The sequence below is a fragment of the Pogoniulus pusillus genome, chromosome 11, assembly GCF_015220805.1.
Source record: "Pogoniulus pusillus isolate bPogPus1 chromosome 11, bPogPus1.pri, whole genome shotgun sequence".
Classification (NCBI taxonomy): domain Eukaryota; kingdom Metazoa; phylum Chordata; class Aves; order Piciformes; family Lybiidae; genus Pogoniulus; species Pogoniulus pusillus.
In genome coordinates, this window is record NC_087274.1 from 10,368,143 (window position 1) to 10,387,200 (window position 19,058).

The following is a 19,058-nucleotide window of genomic DNA, read 5'->3' on the forward strand; positions in this document are numbered from 1 at the left end:
GATTGCTTGGAAAAGACACTGAGGTCATCCAGTTCAACCACAACTGCAAATATTATGGAACAAAGTCTTCACAATGAGGGTGGTGAGATGCTGGAACAGGTTGCCCAAGTAGGTCATGGATGCCTCCTCTCTGGCCAGGCTGGGCAGGGCCTTGAGTAAGTTGGTCCAGTGGAGGATGTCCCTACACACGGTGTGGTGGTTGGAACTGGCTGATCTTAGAACGGTTTGGGTTGGAAGGGACTTCAATGATCCTATAACCTAATACCTCCCTGTACACAACTGTTAGACCATGTCCTTAAGCACCTCATCCAAACCTCTTGTAGATGTGCTTTGCCCCAGGCTGCTCAGGATCACCCTTGAGCTCTCACTGCTCTTAGGTGTGATTTTTGCAGGGACAGGTCTTTCTCCTGAAGGACCTGACCTGTTTAAAGGGCAGAAAAATGAGCTGTGGGGTTGTTTTCTGGCTACTGATCTGATGAAAAGCAAGATAGAAACTTCTTTCCCCTGGGAATTGCCTCCCCCTTCCTCCACCTCCCAGCCTGCTCCCACTGGGTACAGGCACAAGCAAAGAGACACTTTCAATATCTGAAGGGGTCCTGCAAGAAAGGTGGGGAGGGGCTGTTCCCAAGGCCATGTAGCAATAGGACAAGGGGCAGTGGTTTGAAACTGGAGCGGAGTAGATTCAGACTGGACATTAGGAAGAAGTTCTTTTACTATTAGGGTGGTTGAACACTGGGATAGGTTACCCAGGGAGGCCTCAATCCTGTAGACATTTAAGGTTAAGCTTGATGGAGCCCTCAGCAACCTCATCTAATTAAAAATCATAGAATCATAGAATGATTTGAGCTGTAAGGGACCTTAAAGTTAATCATCTACTTCCAGCCCCCCTACCATGGGCAGGGACATCTTCCACTAGCCCAGGGTGCTCAAAGCCTCATCTATCCTGGTCCTAAACACTTCTATGGACGAGATATCCACAGCTTCTCCAAGCAACCTGTTCCAGTCTCTCACCATGCTCAAAGTGAAGAGCTGCCGAATGTCCAACCTAAATCTGCCCTGCTCTTATTTTCAAGCCGTTGTCCCTTGTCCTACCACCACAGGACCTTACAAAAAGTCTCTCTACAGCTCTCCTGTAGCCCTCTTCAGGTACTGAAAGATGTCCCTGCTCAGTGCAGGGAGGCTGCACGGACGATCTTCGAGGGTCCCTTCCAAACCGATGCATTCTGTTATTGATTTTAGGGACACAAAAATTTGGGGGTTGCTGCTTTTGCTGGCGCTGGACCGGGCCTGCGTGTGGTGTCCACCGGGGTCCTGCCTCCCCTTCACAACACCCCGGGTCCCGCACCCCACTGTGCCCCATGCCGGGGATTGCTGTTCCCCATACTGTGGGGCTGCTGCCCCTACGTCCGGGGGTCGCAGTGGCCCATAGCAATGGGGTCTCTGTCCCTATGCCGGGTGCTCGCTGTGCCCCACAGCAATGGGGTCTCTGTCCCTATGCCGGGTGCTCGCTGTGCCCCACAGCAATGGGGTCTCTGTCCCTATGCCGGGTGCTCGCTGTGCCCCACAGCAATGGGGTCTCTGTCCCCATGCCGGGAGGTGGCTGTTCCCCTTGCCCGGAGGCGGCGGTCCCCGTGCCGCGGGCTCTCTGTGTTCCGCAGCTGCGGGGCGGCTGCCGCCAGCCGCCAACTGGCGGCGCCGGGGGGGCGTGTCCCCGCGGGTCTCCATGGCAGCGCCCTGGCCAATAGCGGGGCCGGAAGCTGTTGACGGGGCGGAGCGTAGCCATAGCAGCGCCAGAAGCCGGTGGAGCAGCTACTTAAGGGAGCGCCGGGGGCTGCGGCAAATCACGGCGGCGCTGCTCGGCTTGGGGGGCCAGCTCTGACCCCAGCGGGCATAGCATCGGTCCTCCATCACCTCCACCGCCCCCTCCGGGGTCTTCCTGGAGATTTTTCTGTGCTGTGGTGGTTTTGTCCCCTCTTCTGATTGTTTTTTTCCCTCCACCACCTGTTTCCAGAAGCTTCCTGCTCGCTCTTGAACTTCGGGAGTTGGGGGACATCGCCGGGACGGGGTAAGGGATGGCATCGGAGGGGAGAAGGCGGTGGGGTGATGGGGAGGGCGGTGGGACAGCGCTCGGCAGGGGGGCTGGGACTCGGCTGGCTGTCAGGGCCGGCAGGCTCGCAAGGGGGTGTGTGCTTGTGGGGTGAACCTGTTAGTGTCATTTAATTTCAATTTTAATTAATATTTTAATTCCTCTCCTTCCCCCGCCCCGCCGCGTCCGTCCGCTGCAACGGACGTTGCTGGGCTCTCCCTCACTGCGGGCACAGGGTTTGGTGACACAGGGACCCAAGCACCTTAACGAGCTGTCGTTGTCCTGACCCTTGCTTTATTTGGTGGGGGGGAAACAACCCCGGGTTTGAGATCGGGACAGCTGGTGTCCGTGTTTACATAACCACACTACCCCCGTCCCGTGCCGTTGAGCGCGGAGACGTTAAAACGGCACAGCCTCCGCTGCGACCGGTGCGGCACTCCCGGCGCCGGCTCTCCGCTCGCCAAACCCACGGGATTAAAGCCCAACAGCGAACCTAGACACAGCATTCCCACCGCGAGAATAACCCAGACGGGAATCTGCGGGCTGGCTGAGTGAGGGTGGGCTGGAAGAGGGCTGAAGGAGGGCTGAGGGTGGGTGCCGTCCCTCTACCCCGGGCTGGCTTAGGGGCATCAGATGATGGGCGGAGCAGCAGCAGCCTGAAACGGGCAGAAATTGATACCGGAGGGGCAATTTTAAGATATTTTATTCTGCTAGCAGCTGGGGGGAGAAATCTCCTGGCTGGATTTTGGTGGTTTGGGGGGGATGGGGGTGTCGTTGGTTTCGGTTTTAAAAAAACTCTTTCTTCAGCCAAATGCTCGCTGGACCGCGCTGCTCCCCCAGAGTTTGGGCGGCACCAGGGTTTGGTCGAGGGATTGTCTCCGAGGTTTAAGGCTGCTAAAGCACCGGGATTTGGTGACACCAAAGTTTGGTGCTGCCAGGGCACAATGGTCTGAGGGAATGTCCCCGAGATTCAGGGCTGCTAGAGAATCCCAGGGGAGTTGTGGTAGTTCTGGTGTACAGCACCCCTGGCATGGTGCTCACCCAGCAGCACCAGGAACACCCAGGCTCAGCCCTGCCCAGGTCCTGGATGGAGAGCGGCTACACCTCGGGGAGCCTCAACCCTCTCCCTGTTGTCCTTGCAGGATCTGCCCCATCCTCTCCCTCCACAAAGCATGGCTGAAGAGTGGCATGTGTGGGTAGCGAAGCAGAGAAGGCTGAAGGACCTGCTGGACATAGATGACACCCTGCCCAGCCTCATGTGGCTGCAGGATTTCTCCATCAAAAACACCAGCTTAGGTGAAGCCTCCTGCTACCCCAGTGGCCCGGATCCTCAGGACAAGCTCACCAGCTTTGCTGCCCCATGTTCACCCCTGGCTGCCGACCCAGCATGCATGGGCATTCCCCACACTCCCTGCAAGCCCATCTCCTCTTCCACCTCAAGGGCAATGCACCACACCATGGCCATGCACCCTCAGCTGGCAGATGACATTGACTACAAGACCAACCCACACGTCAAGCCACCCTACTCCTACGCCAACCTCATCTGCATGGCAATGGAAGCCAGCAACAAGCCCAAAATCACCCTCTCGGCCATCTACAAGTGGATTACTGATAACTTCTGCTACTTCCGCCATGCTGATCCCACCTGGCAGGTAGGAGATTTGGAGATCTCTTGCCTTGTCCCCTCTCTGTGCATGGCAAGGTCCTGTGGGGATGCTGGACCAAGAAGAGCTTGGGTGTGCAGAAATGCTATGGCCAGGAGGGCAGCAGAGAGAAAGAGCCTTTAAAGGGGAGAGCTCAGGGCCATTCCGGGAACAAGGAGGTACCTGTTGGGCTGCTGGTCCCTGCAACTCCTCTTGGCTCTGGGGTGAAGACATCTCTGTCCTCAGCTGCACCTTTCTGGGGCACACACACATGAAATTGCCAGGTTGATTATCTCTAAGTACTGGGCACCAGGCATGGGAGCAGGATAGAGAGGACTCCCAGGAAGATGCCACTTGTTGCTGTGATGAGCTGCTGAGGCCTCAGAGGGAGGACTAAATAGGGCTGCTGTCCCCAGCTAGCATGAGCATGTCCCCAGGGTGTCAGGGACAGCCCCCAGGCTCACCAGCTTTGGGGGTAGCCTAAAGCACTGAGGCTTTTCCCAGCCACCTTGGCTCACTGTCCTCCTCCATCACACAAGGGGACCTCTGGCACAGGAGGCTTTTAGGATGTGGCAGAGCAGGAGGCACCTGGGTGGCTTGTCCCCCTGCTCAGGTTATTCCCAGCCCAAAGCCACAGTGAGCCAGCGATCCCAGTGGCAGTGCTCACCCAAGAAGGACTGGGCCAAACCATTTCACACCCACTGCCCAGACATTGCCTGCCTTCTTCCCAGGAAGGTGGGTCTCCAGCAGCTCTTGAAGGCCATTCCAGGGTTCCTCTCCAGGGCCACCTGTCTCCCCCAGCCTCCCTTGTACTGGGAGAACCTACGGGAGCAATCTGGGAGGAGGAGCTGCGTGCCAGCTTGTGGGTTGCCTTTCTGTTGCAAACTCATGGCTGGATAATCAGGTTTTTAATTAAAATGTGTTTATTAAAAAAAAGAAAGAAGGTTTCCAACCCCTCCCTGTGGAGATGCAGGGGGTTCACGGGACTGCTGCAGGCAGGAATGATAAATATGTTAACTGCCAGCTAATAACGGTGGGCAGCCAGGCTGAGTGAGGGCTGGGGTGGGGAGATGGGGAGCATTGCAAAACATTGAACTATAAATCTGGAGCTACCACGGCCTGGAATGTTTGCAGTGATAGCTGTGTTCCTGCTGCTCCTTTTCCTTTTTTCCCCCTTTTTAAAATTTTAATTTTCTTCCTTTTTTTTTAATTTCCCTTTTTTTCCCTTTCCTTTTTTTCTTTTCCTTTTCCTTTTTTTTTCTTTTCCCTTTCCTTTCCTTTCCTTTCCTTCCTTTCCTTTCCTTTCCTTTCTTTCCTTTCCTTTCCTTTCCTTTCCTTTCCTTTCCTTTCCTTTCCTTTCCTTTCCTTTCCTTTCCTTTCCTTTCCTTTCCTTTCCTTTCCCTTTGTTTCTCTTTCTTTACACCTTTTTTCCTCCTCCTCCTCCTCCTCCTCCTCCTCCTCCTCCTCCTCCTCCTCCTCCTCCTCCTCCTCCTCCTCCTCCTCCTCCTCCTCCTCTCTCCTCCTTTTCTTTCTTTCCAAGCCTGTGTTCTCATCCCCTACCCTGATTCCCGTACATGAAGGCAGCCTGGAAAGGTCATGCCACCCGTACTCCAGGGGGGGAGATGGATATATTCCTGTGGGAGCTGAGTGCTTTGGAGAGGAGCCAACACACCCAAGGAGCTTCAGCCCAGCGAGGGTTTTGTTGTGTGTGTGTGTGTGTCTGTGTGTCTGTGTGTGTGTTTTTCAACAGCTCCAAGCATTCAAGCCTTGTTTTTCCTTTTTGGCACCACGGATTATGGATGAATAAGCATAAAGATATCCAGGCAACATTAAAAAACCCAACCCTCTACTACATCCAATCTCTTCATACAGTCTTGGCTTTGTGGAGTCCAACCCTGCGTTATTTACCCAATAACTGAGTTTCCTTTCTGATTATTCACATCACTCCAGGCACATTCAAGGTTTCAGAACAGCTTGATGGCAGCAGAAACTCCTCTTTTTCTTCCCTCTCTCCGCTCTTTTTTTTTTCCCCCTTCCCTTCAGCTCATCTCTGCAGTGGCTGATGAAGATGCAGCAATTCCACACCAGGCTTCCCCAGGCCAGGAGGTAGCCCTGGGGACACACAGGGCTGTGGTGGAACAGCCCATGTGTCTCTCTGGTTTTGCCTGCTTGTTCAAGGGGACATACAGTGCCTATATTTTGCTCAAATATTTTCCCCTCAACACTAGCAACAGGCTCAGGTGGGGATGCAAAGAAGGCCCTGAGGATGCCTTCCCTCACGGTGTTGCCATGTGCTGCCGCTTGTAATAGGACCATGGTCACGTCAGTGTAAAGACTCTTCTGTTCCTTGTGAGTCATGAAGGAGGACACAATCTTCCCTTTGCTCCATAGCTAGAGCCAGTCTGTCTGGTCTTTCCCAGTAGTCTGCATGATAGACATGAAGAGAGATATGGACCTGTTGGAGCAGATCCAGAGGAGCACATCTGCCATGAAGACAGGCTGTGAAAGTCAGGGTTGTTCAGCCTGGAGAAGAGAAGGCTACAGGGAGATCTCACTGTAGCTTTTCAGTAATTAAAGGGGCTGACAAGAAAGATGGGGACACGTTTTTAGTACACTGTAGCAGAGCTTCAGTAAGGCTCTGAGCAACCTGCTCTACTTGAATATGTGCCTGCTGACTGCAGGGGAGCTGGACTAAGTAACCTTTAAAGGTCCCTTCTGATCCATTCTATGATCCAAGACCCCACAGTCCCCATTTACAGCCAAGGAGAGTCGCTCAAAAGCTTTCCATGGGCTGGCAAGTTCTAGCTTGAACTCTTTGGCTTCTGCCACCTCTGGCTGGATTAGACAGGAGCCAAGAACACTCTGCTGGTGGCTTGGGGCAGAGGAGTTTCTGCTGGGCACATAGCCCAGGGTGTCTTGACCCTACTGTTTCTACTTTCTTTTTCCCAAAGGTCTTTGCTGAAAAGGTGCTTTTCCACCAGCTTCCTCACACAGGTAAGTTCTGTGGCAGCAGACAAACATTCAGCCTTGCAGTTTTTTTTCCCCCTTCTCTTTTTGGGTCTAGAATTCCATCCGGCACAACCTCTCCTTGAACAAGTGCTTCATCAAGGTGCCTCGGGAGAAAGGCGAGCCAGGGAAAGGAGGCTTTTGGAAGCTTGACCCCCAGTACGCTGACAGGCTCAAGAATGGTGCCTTCAAGAAACGGAGAGTGTCCCCAGCGCAGATCCAACCAACCTTCACCAAGAGGGACCAGCAGGAGCCACCCTGCCTTGCCAGCCCAGCCACTTCAACTTGCACCACCTCCACCAACATCCTCCATGTCAACAAAGAGTCCCAGCAGCTGCTGAAGGAGTTTGAAGAAATCACAGCCAAACAGAAATGGAACATGGTGGAGGGCAAAGCAGGGCAGGAGAGCAAAGCAGGGCAGAAGCGCAAGCAGCCCTTGCCCAAGAGAACGGCCAAGGTGCCTCGGCTCTCCAGCTGTGCCTTGCTGACCCAGGAAGAGCAGACTGAGCTGGGGTCCCTGAAAGGTGACTTTGACTGGGAAGCCATCTTTGACACCAGCCTCAGTGGTGACTTCTCCACCTTTGGGGATCTGGAGCTTGTGCCTCCTATCAGCAGCACATCACAAGACCTGGACTTGACAGCACAGAGGCACAACATTGATCCTCCCCAGCAGCAGGAACAGGAGCAAGAACAAGAGCAGGTCCTCACTGTAGCCAACCAGAACAACCTGGACTTTGAGGAAACCTTGATGGCCACCTCTTTCCTGCAGCACCCCTGGGAGGAAGAGACAAGCGATTACCTCTCCAACTGCATCAACATCGAGCAGTTGTTTGAATTCAACGACACCTCCTTGCCAGTGGATGCCAGCAACTGGAGTGATCTGGCAACCCTCTTATAAGAGGCCAGTCACTCATCAGACTTTAGCAGGATGCTCCCCTCCTGCTGCTGGGACTTACAAGGGACAAGATTTTCTACAGACATAAAAGACATCCACAGTGACTTTTGATAGCTTCATTGTAAACTATTCACTGAAACACTGGGGGGAGGACACACAAGAAAAAAACAACACCCCCAAGGGAACTGCTTGATATTTCTTTAAAGGAAGTCTCTAGTCCACAAGTTTAACTCAAGAGAAGAAATATAATACTACTTATTTTTTTACTTTTAAAAGAAGAAATGTGAAATATTGGGGGAGGGGGGGGAGGGGAGAGGGGAGGGTGTTTGTTGTTGTTCTTGGTTTAGTTTTGTTTATTTTCCATGGAAAAGGGCATGGCATATGTTCTTTCCTGGTAGTTTAGGACTTGATAGGCTAAGTGCAATTTCCTCACTCCTTCATCTTTCTGTTTCCATCTCTCTTTCCTTTCTCTGCTTAGGGTAGTTGGTAAGTCTAGTGTGATAATTAGCTAGCAAGTAAATAGAAGTCCCTTCTGGTTTCTCTGAGTTCAGTCACCCTCCCTTCTGATTTGCACCTAGAGAGAAAGGAAGGGTTTATAAATTCAGTAAGAGTGCCTCTTTAGATGTTTTTTTTTTTAAGGTAATCTGTTCAAAGGTATCTGTTCCAAGTTTGCCTCTTTAGATGGTTTTTAAGATACTCTGTTAGATGTTATCCAAAGTTTGCCTCTTTTAGATGTTTTTATCTCATCTGTTAAACGTTATCTATTTAAAAATTGCCTCTTTTAGATGTTTTTATATCATTGGCTCAATGTTATCTCTTCAAAGTTTGCCTCTTTTAAGATGTTTTTTATCTCATTTGTTAAATGTTACCTATTAAAATTTGTCTCTTTAGGTGGTTTTATCTCATTAAGATTTGCCTCTTTAGGCAGTTTTATCTCATTTGTTAAATGCTACTTATTAAAATTTGGCTCTTTAGGTAGTTTTATCTCATTTGTTAAATGCTACTTAATAAAATTTGTCTCTTTTAGATGTTTTTATATCATTTGTTCACTGTTACATATGCAAAATTTGCCTCTTTTAGGTGTTTTTATACAATCTGTTAAATGTTATATATTCAAAAGAGTTTGCCTCTAGATGTTTTTATATAATCTATTAAATATTATATATTTTAAACCCTCTCTGTTTTTAGCACTAGCATATTTTTCATTGTGAGGGGACAGGGGAAATACCATTTGGGAGTTGCACTGGGTTGGTGTAATGGAGTTTTGGGATGGGTTACAGGGGTGGCTCCTGTGAGAAGCTGCTACAAGTTTCCCCAGCTCCAAGGCCAAGCTGATCAGGTCCAGTGGTGATACCTCTGCAACAACATATTTAAGAGGGCAAAAAACCCCAGAAACTGCTGGAAAATCAGCAGTGGAGAAGGGAGTGGGATGTGAAAGAAACACCTCAGAAGTGTGCAGTCAATGAAGAGGGAAGGGAAGGAGGTGTGCCAGAGCAGAAATTGCCCTGCAGCCCTTGGTGAAGACTGTGGTGAGTCAGTCTGTGCCCTTGAAGTCCACGGAGGTTAGAAGCAGTTATCCCCCTGCAGCCCAGAGAGGTTAATAGTGGGGCAGATATCCCCCCTGCAGCCCACTGAGGTTACTGATGGAGCAGATATCCTCCTGTAGCCCATGGAGGTTAATGGTGGGACAGATATTCCCCTTGCAGCTCATGGAGGTTACTGGTGGAGCAGATATCCCCCTGCAGCCCACAGAGGTTACTGGTGGAGCAGATATCCCAGCAGATATCCCCCTGCAGCCCAATATGCTTACCTTTAGCATAGATATATCCTTGCAGCCCATGGAGGCTGATATACCCCAAAACGCATGGAGGATCCCATGATGGAGCAGGTGGCTGTGCCCAAAGAAGAATGAAGCTGGAGCAGTCTGTTCCTGAAGGACACAGCCCACAGAGGGGACTCATGCTGGAGCAGTTCGTGCAGAGCTGCAGCTGGTGAGCAGGACTGGCGTTGAAGCCTGTGGAGCACTGTCTCCCACGAAAGAGATTCCATGCTGGAGCTGAGAGAGAGTGTGAGGGATTAGGTGGAGGCCCGAGAAGGAAGGAGCAGTAGTGATAAACTGCAACCACCATTCCCTGTCCCCTGGCACTGCTGGGACCAAGGAGGTGGAGAAATCGGGAGCAGAGCTGAACCCAGGAAGAAGTCAGGGATGGGAGAAGAGGTTTTTAAGATCCAGCTTCATTTCTCATTACCCTACTCTGATTTTACTCTTAACAAAATAAACTGAATTTTTGCCTCCCAGGTCAAGTTCATTCTGCCCATGGGAGTGATCCCTCCCTGTCCTTGTCTCAACCCATGAACCTTTGGTTCTGTTTTCTCCTCTCCATCCCACCGGTGAGCAGAAGCCAGCAAATGGTTGTGTGAGGTTTAGTTGCTGTTTTCACTGCTCAAAGGCTTGTGTTGGCTGCTCTGTAAACCAAGGCCAAGCAAAAGAGGATTCCTGCAGGAATCCTGTTAAGGATCCAGGAATTTCTCCCAGCAAGAGAGGAGCTGTGGGGCCTGGGGTGCTCCCAGAACTGGCTTTAGGGTTATTCTCTTATATTTTCCTAGTTATTCTCTTCTATTTTCCTAGTTTGAGGTCCCTCTACTGATGCTGAACAACTTCAGAGCTACATCTGCAATTTAAACTTTTTCATCTAAAGTTATCCATAAAGTGAAAAGAAGGGAGGAGAAAAGGGAAGGGAGGAAAATAAGGAAAGGAAGAAGGAGGAAGGAAAAGAAGGAAAGAAAGGAGAAGGCCTTGCTTCTGCCTACTTCAGTCCCACCTGGCTCTGCCTGACCGTCTTCCTCAGAGGCAGGGAACATGTTACCAGCCCAGCCCTGGCTGTGCACCCAGCCTGGCACATGGGTGCTATCAATCACCTCATTCCATGGCGGCACAGCAATTCCCTATGGGGAAACCGAGGCACAAACCACTGCCTGTGTGGCAATGCTTACACATGGCCTGTGAGACACAAGGGTGCTCCCCACCCCTGGCTCATCCTTCCCTGGCCGTGCCCTGGAGGTGGCATGGTGTGAGTGCCTGGGACTATCCCTCTGCTTGCACCATGTCCCCCCCCGGCCCTGCAGATGCCCTGAGAAACACAAGTGTCTGGGGAGCTCTCGAGGGTACAGAGTGGCGAGAGGAGCTGCGCAGCAGCCGCAGGGGTAGCTGAGCCCTCGGGAGGCCAATTATGCTGAGGAGCAGTTGGGCAGGCAAGGGAAGAGCAGCGGCACACACTCAGCTGCCAGCCTGCCCACAGCAGCCACGGTGGGGGGCAATGGGGATGGGGGTCACACGTGTGGGGAGCCCCATGGGGAGGGCAGGCTGGTTCAGGGATGTGGTGCTGAGTACCAGCCTGGCCTGATCCAGACTGTGGGTACCTTGCTGTGCCCACAGCTTGGTCTGGCCCCTGCTTGGTGGCTGTCCAGCATCTCTTGTCGCATCTGAGCATCTCCAGGGACAGAGATCCCCCTCCAGACCCTCCTTGTTGATTTGGAAGGATCCATTCCAAGATGTGTCTTACATAACAGACACAGCCCTTCTCGTTTTCCCAGCACTCAAGGAGCACCTTATCACCTCCCCAGTGATCTGCTGGATCCCACTGGCACCAGGCATTGCCTGTTTGCTCTGCATTGCTCACAGCTGTTCCCAATCCAGTCAATCTCAACCCAAAATAAGGGCTGAGCTCACTGCAGTATCTGTTTGTGGTTCCTGTGTGCTTTGTGCTGGGAGAGCAGGATGCAATCCTTGGGATAAGGTAGGGCTCTCCCTGATGGGGAACAGCTTTGGTATGTCTGGAGGGGAATGAATTTTGGAGGCAGAGCTGGGCCTTCTTTTCAGTTTGGGGGAATGGGGGCAATGAACCCCAAAAAGCAACAAGGAATTCCCTGCCCTGTTTTCTCCTCTCAGCTCCCCATTGGGAGCATTGGAGCAGCTGCTTTGTTTCCCCCTAAGAGTGGTGGCACTGGCAGGGCTGCAAAGAGCTGGCAGCACCCTTGTACCTCACTCCACTTACTGATTTTGGTTTGCCAGGCACAACCACATAGTTTCTAGTTTTAAACCCCCTGGAATAAGAGGAGCCCCCAGCAGTCCCACCCTGCCAGGGGACTGAAAAAAACAACCTTGCCAGGAAAAAATATTCCAGTCTACCAGAGCCAGTCAAGAGCTTTAAAGTGAGAAAGGCTGAATATAAAGGAGGCAGCAGGCGAGGCCTGAAACAACCTTGTTTTGTTCAGCTTCTGAAAGCAACAAAACCAACTTGGATGTGATATTTTTTTTCTTTCAATGAGATGGTTTGTTGGGGCGGGGGGGGGAAGTTATTTTTTAAGCAGCAGCCAGGAGGTGCACAAGTGGGGGTGCTGTGGGGTGGAGCATTGGTTCCCGCGGGCGTGGAGGCAGGCAGGACGCCACGCTGCTGCTGCCCGCACAAAGCCTGTGTGTGCCCGGGGTGAAGTGTGGTGCCAGGAGGGAGGTCAGGACCCGGCAGCGCTTGGCCTGCCCGGGCTTGCCGGTGGCAGTTTGTGGCTAGGGCTGGTCCAGCTCTGCGGGCTGCCCTGGCTCGCCCAGCACAGGGGCAGTGATGGGTTGGGGACCCTCGAGCTGGTGACATCTCATCTGCTTTACCATCGTGCAACGGAAGGGGGACCTGGCAGTGCTGGGTTAATGGTTGGACTTGGTGGTCTTAAAGGTCTTTTCCAGCCAGAATGAATCTATGACTGTAATGAAAGTCCAGACCACTGCAGCCCAGAGCTGGCTGTGTTTTGGGGCACTGCACCACCAGCACCCAGTTCCACAAACTCCCTGCAAACTCAGCCCTCACAGCCCAGTCTGGGTCCTTCCCCAGCTGGTTAAGCACATGGCAACTATTCCCTCATTATTTATTTCTGCTGTTCCCCTCAGCCATCCCCTCATCCATCAATCCCTCTCCGATGGGCAAACATCGACCCCTCAAACCAATCTCCCGTTCACAGAGGGGGAGAAAAATATACACACAAGTCCTTCTTTTCTCTCCTTTTCTTGCCCTGTCTTTCTTTCCCCTCCATTGAGTGCGGGGCTGGCACGAAGCCATTCTGGCAACAGCCGGCTTTCACTTGCTAATCATCCTAAATATTGAAAATCAACGCCTAGAATAAACACCTCAAAGATTGGGGCCATCTCTGCTCTGTTTGGAAATGCTAATCTCACAGCCTCTTGTTTTCCTTCTGTGGATTTGGTACTGTTCGTTTTGGAGGAGGTTTATGGCTCTTCAGTTCTCCCTCCAGCTACAGATTTATCTTTTGTTTATTAGTAGTAGTATTATTTTCCCCTGCCCCACTCCCTTCATCGTGCAAAATTCAGCCTGTTTTAACATCCTAGGCTGGGATGGCTGGAGTGGTGAGGAGGGAGAAGGGGGAAACAGGACTGAGGAGGGTAGGGAATGGACTTGCCTTGCATAGCAATGAACAAACCTCCAAAGTCGGGGGGGGGGGGGGGGGGAACGGGGGCGGGAAAAGGTTACCAAATGTGCTTTCAGGAGTTCACATGGATGAGGAGTCTCATGGGAATTGCCTATGGGCAGGGAGCTTCAGCCTTGGTACTGCAGGTCCTGGGCAAGGAAGGACAGGGATGGAGTTGGCCAGCCTAGTCCCCAGCCCTGCAATAAGGGGCAGAGCTTGGGGATAGCTTAGGCACTCCCTGCCCCTGCAACACTGATGTTTGGCACATTTATGTCTGAGAGGATGGAGGTGCAACAGCCAAGCTCAGGCAGGCCAGGACAGGCCCCAGAGCTGGACCCCAATGTCTCTGCCTAGAGGGATCAGGCTGGGTGCAGACACCTTTCTGCAGGGGTCACAGGGGCACTGGAAAAAGTCACTTTGAGGACAGAGGGCAAAGCCCTTTTTGGGCTTTTCCAGCAGTGACTTTGCATTGCTAGCAGAGCCCAGTGGAAGCTTGGATGACTTACAGCATCCTGATAGGTGAGGCAGTGGTCTGATACAGGCCAGAACCTGATTATCTGAGCCAAAGTACCTTGTGGAAAAAGCAGTGGCACCTAAGGGACATCCCACTGTGCCCCAAGCCCTGGTCCTGCTGCCCAGCTCACACTGTCGAAGCTGGGTTAGATCCCTCTATGGAGAGCAGGGCTGTGCAGGGGGCTCTATCCTGCCCAGAGCAATGCAGGGGCAGCACTTTCAGAGTGTTTAGCCATGTTTTCAGGCCATGTGCAAGCAGCAAAGCTCCCTGCCTCCCTCCGCACCCTAGGCAGCCTCGGGATGGGTCAGTGGGCCGTTGCCAGCGGCTGTTCCCGGCGGCACGGCCAGCACAATGCACCGGCAGGCCAGGGCTTGCCCTGCGGTGGGGGGAGCCACAATGCATCAGCCCCTGCGCAAATGCCATCACAAGGAGACACTCGGCACTCTGCCCTTCCTCCTCCTCTTCCTCATCCCTGCCACTCCGGCCCAGTGCATGCCCAGGTAGGGGGCGTGGAGGGGCGGGGGAGGGGGGGCTGCAGCTCTGTAGGGCTCTACTGCTCCAGCCCAACTTGTGCCATGGCAAGTAGCCCCCGTGAGCAAGGGGCACGCACCCAGCTGCCGCCGTGGAGGGGTTGAGCTGCCGGAGCCGTGCCAGGGTCGCCTCCCTCTTTGGGAAACCACGTCACAAGCCAGTCGAAACTCGGCCAGTTTGCAAACAAGCACTGGGGCCGCGGGGATTGCTTTACAAAGGCTGCTTCTTCAGGTGATTTATTGCCAGGTTTGGGGCGTTAGGGCCACCCCACCTCTTGAGATTTTTTTTGTTTAGTTAATTATTCTAATTAAAAAAAACCAAAAAGAATCCCCACTGCCATGAGGATGGTGAAAATCTCACTTTAGAAATCCAAAGCAAACTCCTTCCTTTGGCATCTGGCTCCCACAGAAAGGGTGCAAGCAGGGGCAGGCTGCAGGCACCCATGGGGGGTGGGCAGCACGAAGGTGAGCAGGTGTGTGTTGGGGAATGGTTCAATTTGGGGTAATGTGGCCTCAAGTCCCAAACACCTGAGGGGTACAGATGAGGCCAGCCAGGCTGAGTGGTGCTGGGGGCACTGGTTGCAGATCCCACCCTATGCACGGGGGTGGCTGGGCTGGCAGCTGGCACAGTGTGATGGTTTGGAGCACACACAGGCAGCGGGAGGGCTCAGGGGCATTACAGGAGGTGAGTGTTGACCTAGAAATCGCAAAGAATTTGGCCTGGCATTGCACTGGCGGGCGCTGTGCCAGCCTGGCAGAGGAGGGAAGCGCGGCTCCGCTCTGGAGCAGCACTCCTTTTCCCACTGCCTGCTGGGAGAGGCGACTGTGTCTGCCCTGGCAGCTCTGTGGGCATTCTGGGCTCACTGCTGGTGAGGAGTGGGATGCTCTTTGCTCGTAGTAGAGGCAGATGGCTAAGCATGGGGCAGGAGTTTGGATGCACTCCTTCAAGGAGTGCGTGCTCCTGATTCCCAGCAGACCTGCAGCAATACTGCTCCAGCCTGGTGGCTTTTGGTTAGCAGATGCATTGACAGGCAGGAAGGTGCAAACATCCAGAGGCTGGAGCTGTGCAGTGGCAAGGCAGCTGTGGTGGCTTTGGCAGTTCCAGATTCCATCAGAGCAGCTTGCAAAGGTAGGACCCCTGTGTCCTACTGCGGGCAGAGAGGGATAGTGGAGTAGGGTCCCCTCTGAATGAGGGCTGTTGGACCTGCACCTCTCAGCAGCACCCGTGGCCTCACTGGGCAGCTCCTTGTTAGCCCTAGGGTCACTGACTGTATTCCTGCCGAGGGACTGGGCCAGCTGCAGCCCTATGTGGCCTCTCTGGTCTTGTCACATGCAGGGTGGAAGTGCCTGATGCCGACCCACATGCCAAACACCCCCCTGCCTTCCTCAGCAACGTGGCAGGGACAGAAAATGAGCATCATCCCCAGCCTGGCCCCTAGCTCATAAAATACAGTGCCCTGTAGTTTTCTGTACCCAGGATCCACACTCCTGGCGTGTGCACATGCATCCCAAACCCAGCTGGGAACCTCCACTCCAGCTCTGAGGAGAGAAAGGGCTTGGTCATGTGCAGGGTAGGGCTGTGTTGGTCCCCAGCTGTTGGTATGTGCCAGTTTCTCGGCTGGAAGAGGGGGTCACTGTCCTGTTCCCCCCACTGCAGCAAAGTAACCAGTGATGAGGGGAACCTCGCTAATCCTGGTCATTCATTTACAAAAAGCCATTTAGAGCTCACTATGCAGGCAGTTACCAGAGTGCAGGGGAGGCTTTCCCAGCAGGACCTTAATTCCCTCTGCAAATAAAACCAGGGAGCACAGCTTGTGTCTGCCATGGACGAAGGCTTGGAGGAACTTTTGGGGCCAGCCTTCAAGGGGCTGACAGCCAAGAGCCCCCTTCCTGCAAGGGGCAGAGGGTCATTGAGGGATTCCTCTTAGGTGACTGCTGGGTGCTGTTTCAGTGAAATTGCTGCCATCCCTTCCCTGCAACAGCGAGGCTGGCATGGTCCTCAGGGTCACACAGGAGAGTTTGGGAAGCCACAGAAACCCAGACACCAAGCCTTGTTCCACGTGAACTTGGTTTTCCGGGAGCACTGCACATCCCTACAGCACATTGTGATGCTCTGGATGCAGGTCAGGATCAAAGCGAAGTTAGTGGGGCATGGAGATGTTACCAGGGATGCAAAGCTCTGTGGTGGATTTGGTTCCTGCGCCATCTCTTCAAGTTCATGGGCATGGTAACAGTCAGAGCATGTGCCTGGGTACATCCTGTGCCCTGTCTGTGCATGCTCATTCCCTCTCTTAGGGAATGTCTGATGGAAGGGAACGTTTGGGAGCTCTCAGCCAGCTCAGAGCTCCTGTTTTTTTCTGGCTAAAGATTAATTTCCTTTTCTGTCCAACTTGACCAGAGGGGAAGCAGAACAGGCTGCCTCTGGGGAAGAAGCAAGAGCAGTGCCACCAGCAATAGCGTTCCCAGGCCTTCTCATAGCCTAGGGCACTGATGGGTCACCCAGCCCAGGACAGCCCTTCAGCTCACTATGGAAGGTTTGTAATTTTATGTTAATCCCAGCTCCTCTGTACTGATCTCTCTCCTCTCCCACACCAAATGCAAAGCCCTTTCAAAGGCTCCTGGCTGTATTAATCTTGCTTTGCCCTTGTCACCGTAGGCTGCATGCCTTGCAGGCAGCTCTTGTGGCCCAGGGAGCACCACTGCCCACTGTCCTCTCTGTGCAGGAGGTGGATTAACCTCACTGGTAGGAGGTAAGGGCAGGCAGAATTCTTTTTTTTTTTTTTGCAATAAAATGACTACTTTTCAAGCAGGAGTTGTTTCTGGGGTGAGCAGTACCAGGCCACAATGCAGGGGACAGAAAGTCCCTGCTTTCAGAGCTACTATTAATTGAACTTATCCCAGTCTTGTCACGATTACACCTTTTGTGCCCTGACCTCTACCACTGTGAAGGGGACAAGAGAAACGTGGTGTTTCTGTGTCTTTGCAGCAGCTATGAGCCAAACCCTAAGCAAAGCAAAGCCTCTCTCTGCCTTGGTTTCCCCACCTGTAAACCAGGTCGACTCTCTTCTCTGCAGCGTTTTGGGTGACCAACGCCCGGAACACCTTGTCCCCGGAGAGAATTGACTGTCACGTCCCCATGAGCAGGAGCCACTTCCTCATGCCTGTGGCGCTGAAAACTCCCATTGCTGAACAACGAGGCCATGACATTGTTCCAACTCCACAGCCTCCACACCCCGAAGGTGTTGGGCTCTGATCTGACCTCGCTTCTTGTGTTTTCGAGAACTGAACAAGCTTTGCTTGCCCAGCACTGCCAAAGGCACTTGTTAGCTCTCTCCTTTGTGCCCACAACTGAATGTTTCACAGAGTCATGGAATTGGTTTGGCTGGAAAAAAGACCTCCAAAAGCATCAAGTCCAACCACTGACCTAATGCCACCATGCCCAACAAACCATGTCCCACAGTGCTGTGGCTACACAGTTTTCGAACACCTCCAAGGATGGGGACTCCACCATCTCCCTTGGCAGCCTGATCCAAAGCCTGGCCACTCTTTCAGTAGAAACACATTTCTTGACATCCAATTGAAACCTCTTCTGGGGCAGTTTGAGGCCATGTAATTTAAAGAAGGCTTTAAAGAGGAAGTATTTGGATAGCCAGAAGTGCAAGGTCAGCGGTCCACCTAACCTTACATCTACTCATTCTCTGAGCTCATTTCGGTGAGGACGCAATCCTTGTCCAACCACTTTGGCTGAGGTTTCCACCTTGGTGACAGTGAGCATGGCCACCTGGATGAGAATAACAGAACATTAGAGGTTGGAAGGGATCGCCAGAGACCATCAAGTCCAACTCCCCTGCCAAAAGCAGGATCATTTAGGGTGGTCCACAAAGGAAAGTGTCCTTTGGAACTTGAAAGTCTCCAGAGAAGGAGATTCCACAACCTCTCTGGACAGCCTGTTCCAGTGTTCTGGCACCCTCACTGTAAAGTAGTTTCTCCTTCATGTTGAAGTGAAACTTGCTATGTGCAAGTTTTCACCTGTTGCTCCTTGTCTTATTGCTGCAGACCACCGAAAAGAGATTGCCCTCATCCACTTGACACCAACCCCTCAGACATTTATAGGCACTGATGAGACCTCCTCTCAGTCTCAGTATGCCTTCTGCCGGGGAGAGCAAGGGGCTTTTCCTCCCAGCTGTGTCCCGCGGAGGCACAGGGTGACTCGGCATTCTTCCGCAGCCACTGCTGACTCACCACATTCGCCTTCCAGCTGCCGCGGCAGCTTTTGGCGTGGAACGTGACTCCTGCGGGGACCCTGCGGCGGGCGGTTGGCAGGGCGGGAAGAGCGGCGGGAAGGCGGCAGGACCGGAGCTGCTGCCCAGCTGCCTGCACCGACTGCTGCAGAAACAGCCAGCGACGAGCTGCGTGTGTGTGAACTTGCAGCCCAGAGCTGCTGGGTGTGCTCTGTGCCCTTTTGCACATGTTCAAGCTGCAGCATTTCTACCCTTTCCCATTTTACAAGAAATAACTCCTGCTGCCTTGACTCTTTGAGCAGCGAGCCAGATTTTTTTGTGCTGTCTCCCCTTGGATGCGGCATTGCCCCTCGCATTGGCACAGGCTCTGGCAGTTTTCACACGATTTATTGGCAGACTGGCTTTCTCTTGTGTTTGTGCACTCTTTACCGTCCCTCCTGGCAGCTGGGACACGGACTGGGTGCCTCTGCCCCAGCTCCCTGTTTGCTCTGAGGGCTCCGAAGAAGAGAGAAAGCTTTTTTTCCTGGCTTTCAGGAGATAGACAGGACTGCTCAGGGCAACATGGAGAGTTATTCCCCAAGCTCAGCAATGGAAGATTTCCTTTTGGCTCTGGCTGCCCTTTGAATAAGGGGCTGAGCGTTACAGAAAGAGCATGCATTGCTGTAAAA

The 19,058-nt window shown here is 52.9% G+C and overlaps 1 protein-coding gene and 1 long non-coding RNA gene across 3 annotated transcripts; both read left to right on the forward strand.

The window, feature by feature from the left end:
- The first annotated feature begins 1,831 nt into the window (after positions 1-1,831).
- FOXJ1 (forkhead box J1) lies at positions 1,832-7,913 on the forward strand. Its single transcript, XM_064151757.1, has 3 exons — positions 1,832-2,065; positions 3,229-3,738; positions 6,794-7,913. Exons 2-3 carry the CDS (start codon positions 3,259-3,261, stop codon positions 7,631-7,633), a joined length of 1,320 nt encoding a protein of 439 aa, XP_064007827.1. The 5' UTR covers positions 1,832-2,065; positions 3,229-3,258; the 3' UTR covers positions 7,634-7,913.
- Positions 7,914-16,560: 8,647 nt separating this feature from the next.
- On the forward strand, positions 16,561-17,464 carry LOC135179708 (uncharacterized). Of its 2 annotated transcripts, none has more exons than XR_010304085.1 (2): positions 16,561-16,683; positions 17,204-17,464. It is a non-coding gene; the product is annotated as an uncharacterized LOC135179708 (long non-coding RNA). The 2 variants fall into 2 exon arrangements; XR_010304084.1 differs by having other exon boundaries at positions 17,224-17,464.
- The last annotated feature ends 1,594 nt before the right edge of the window (positions 17,465-19,058 follow it).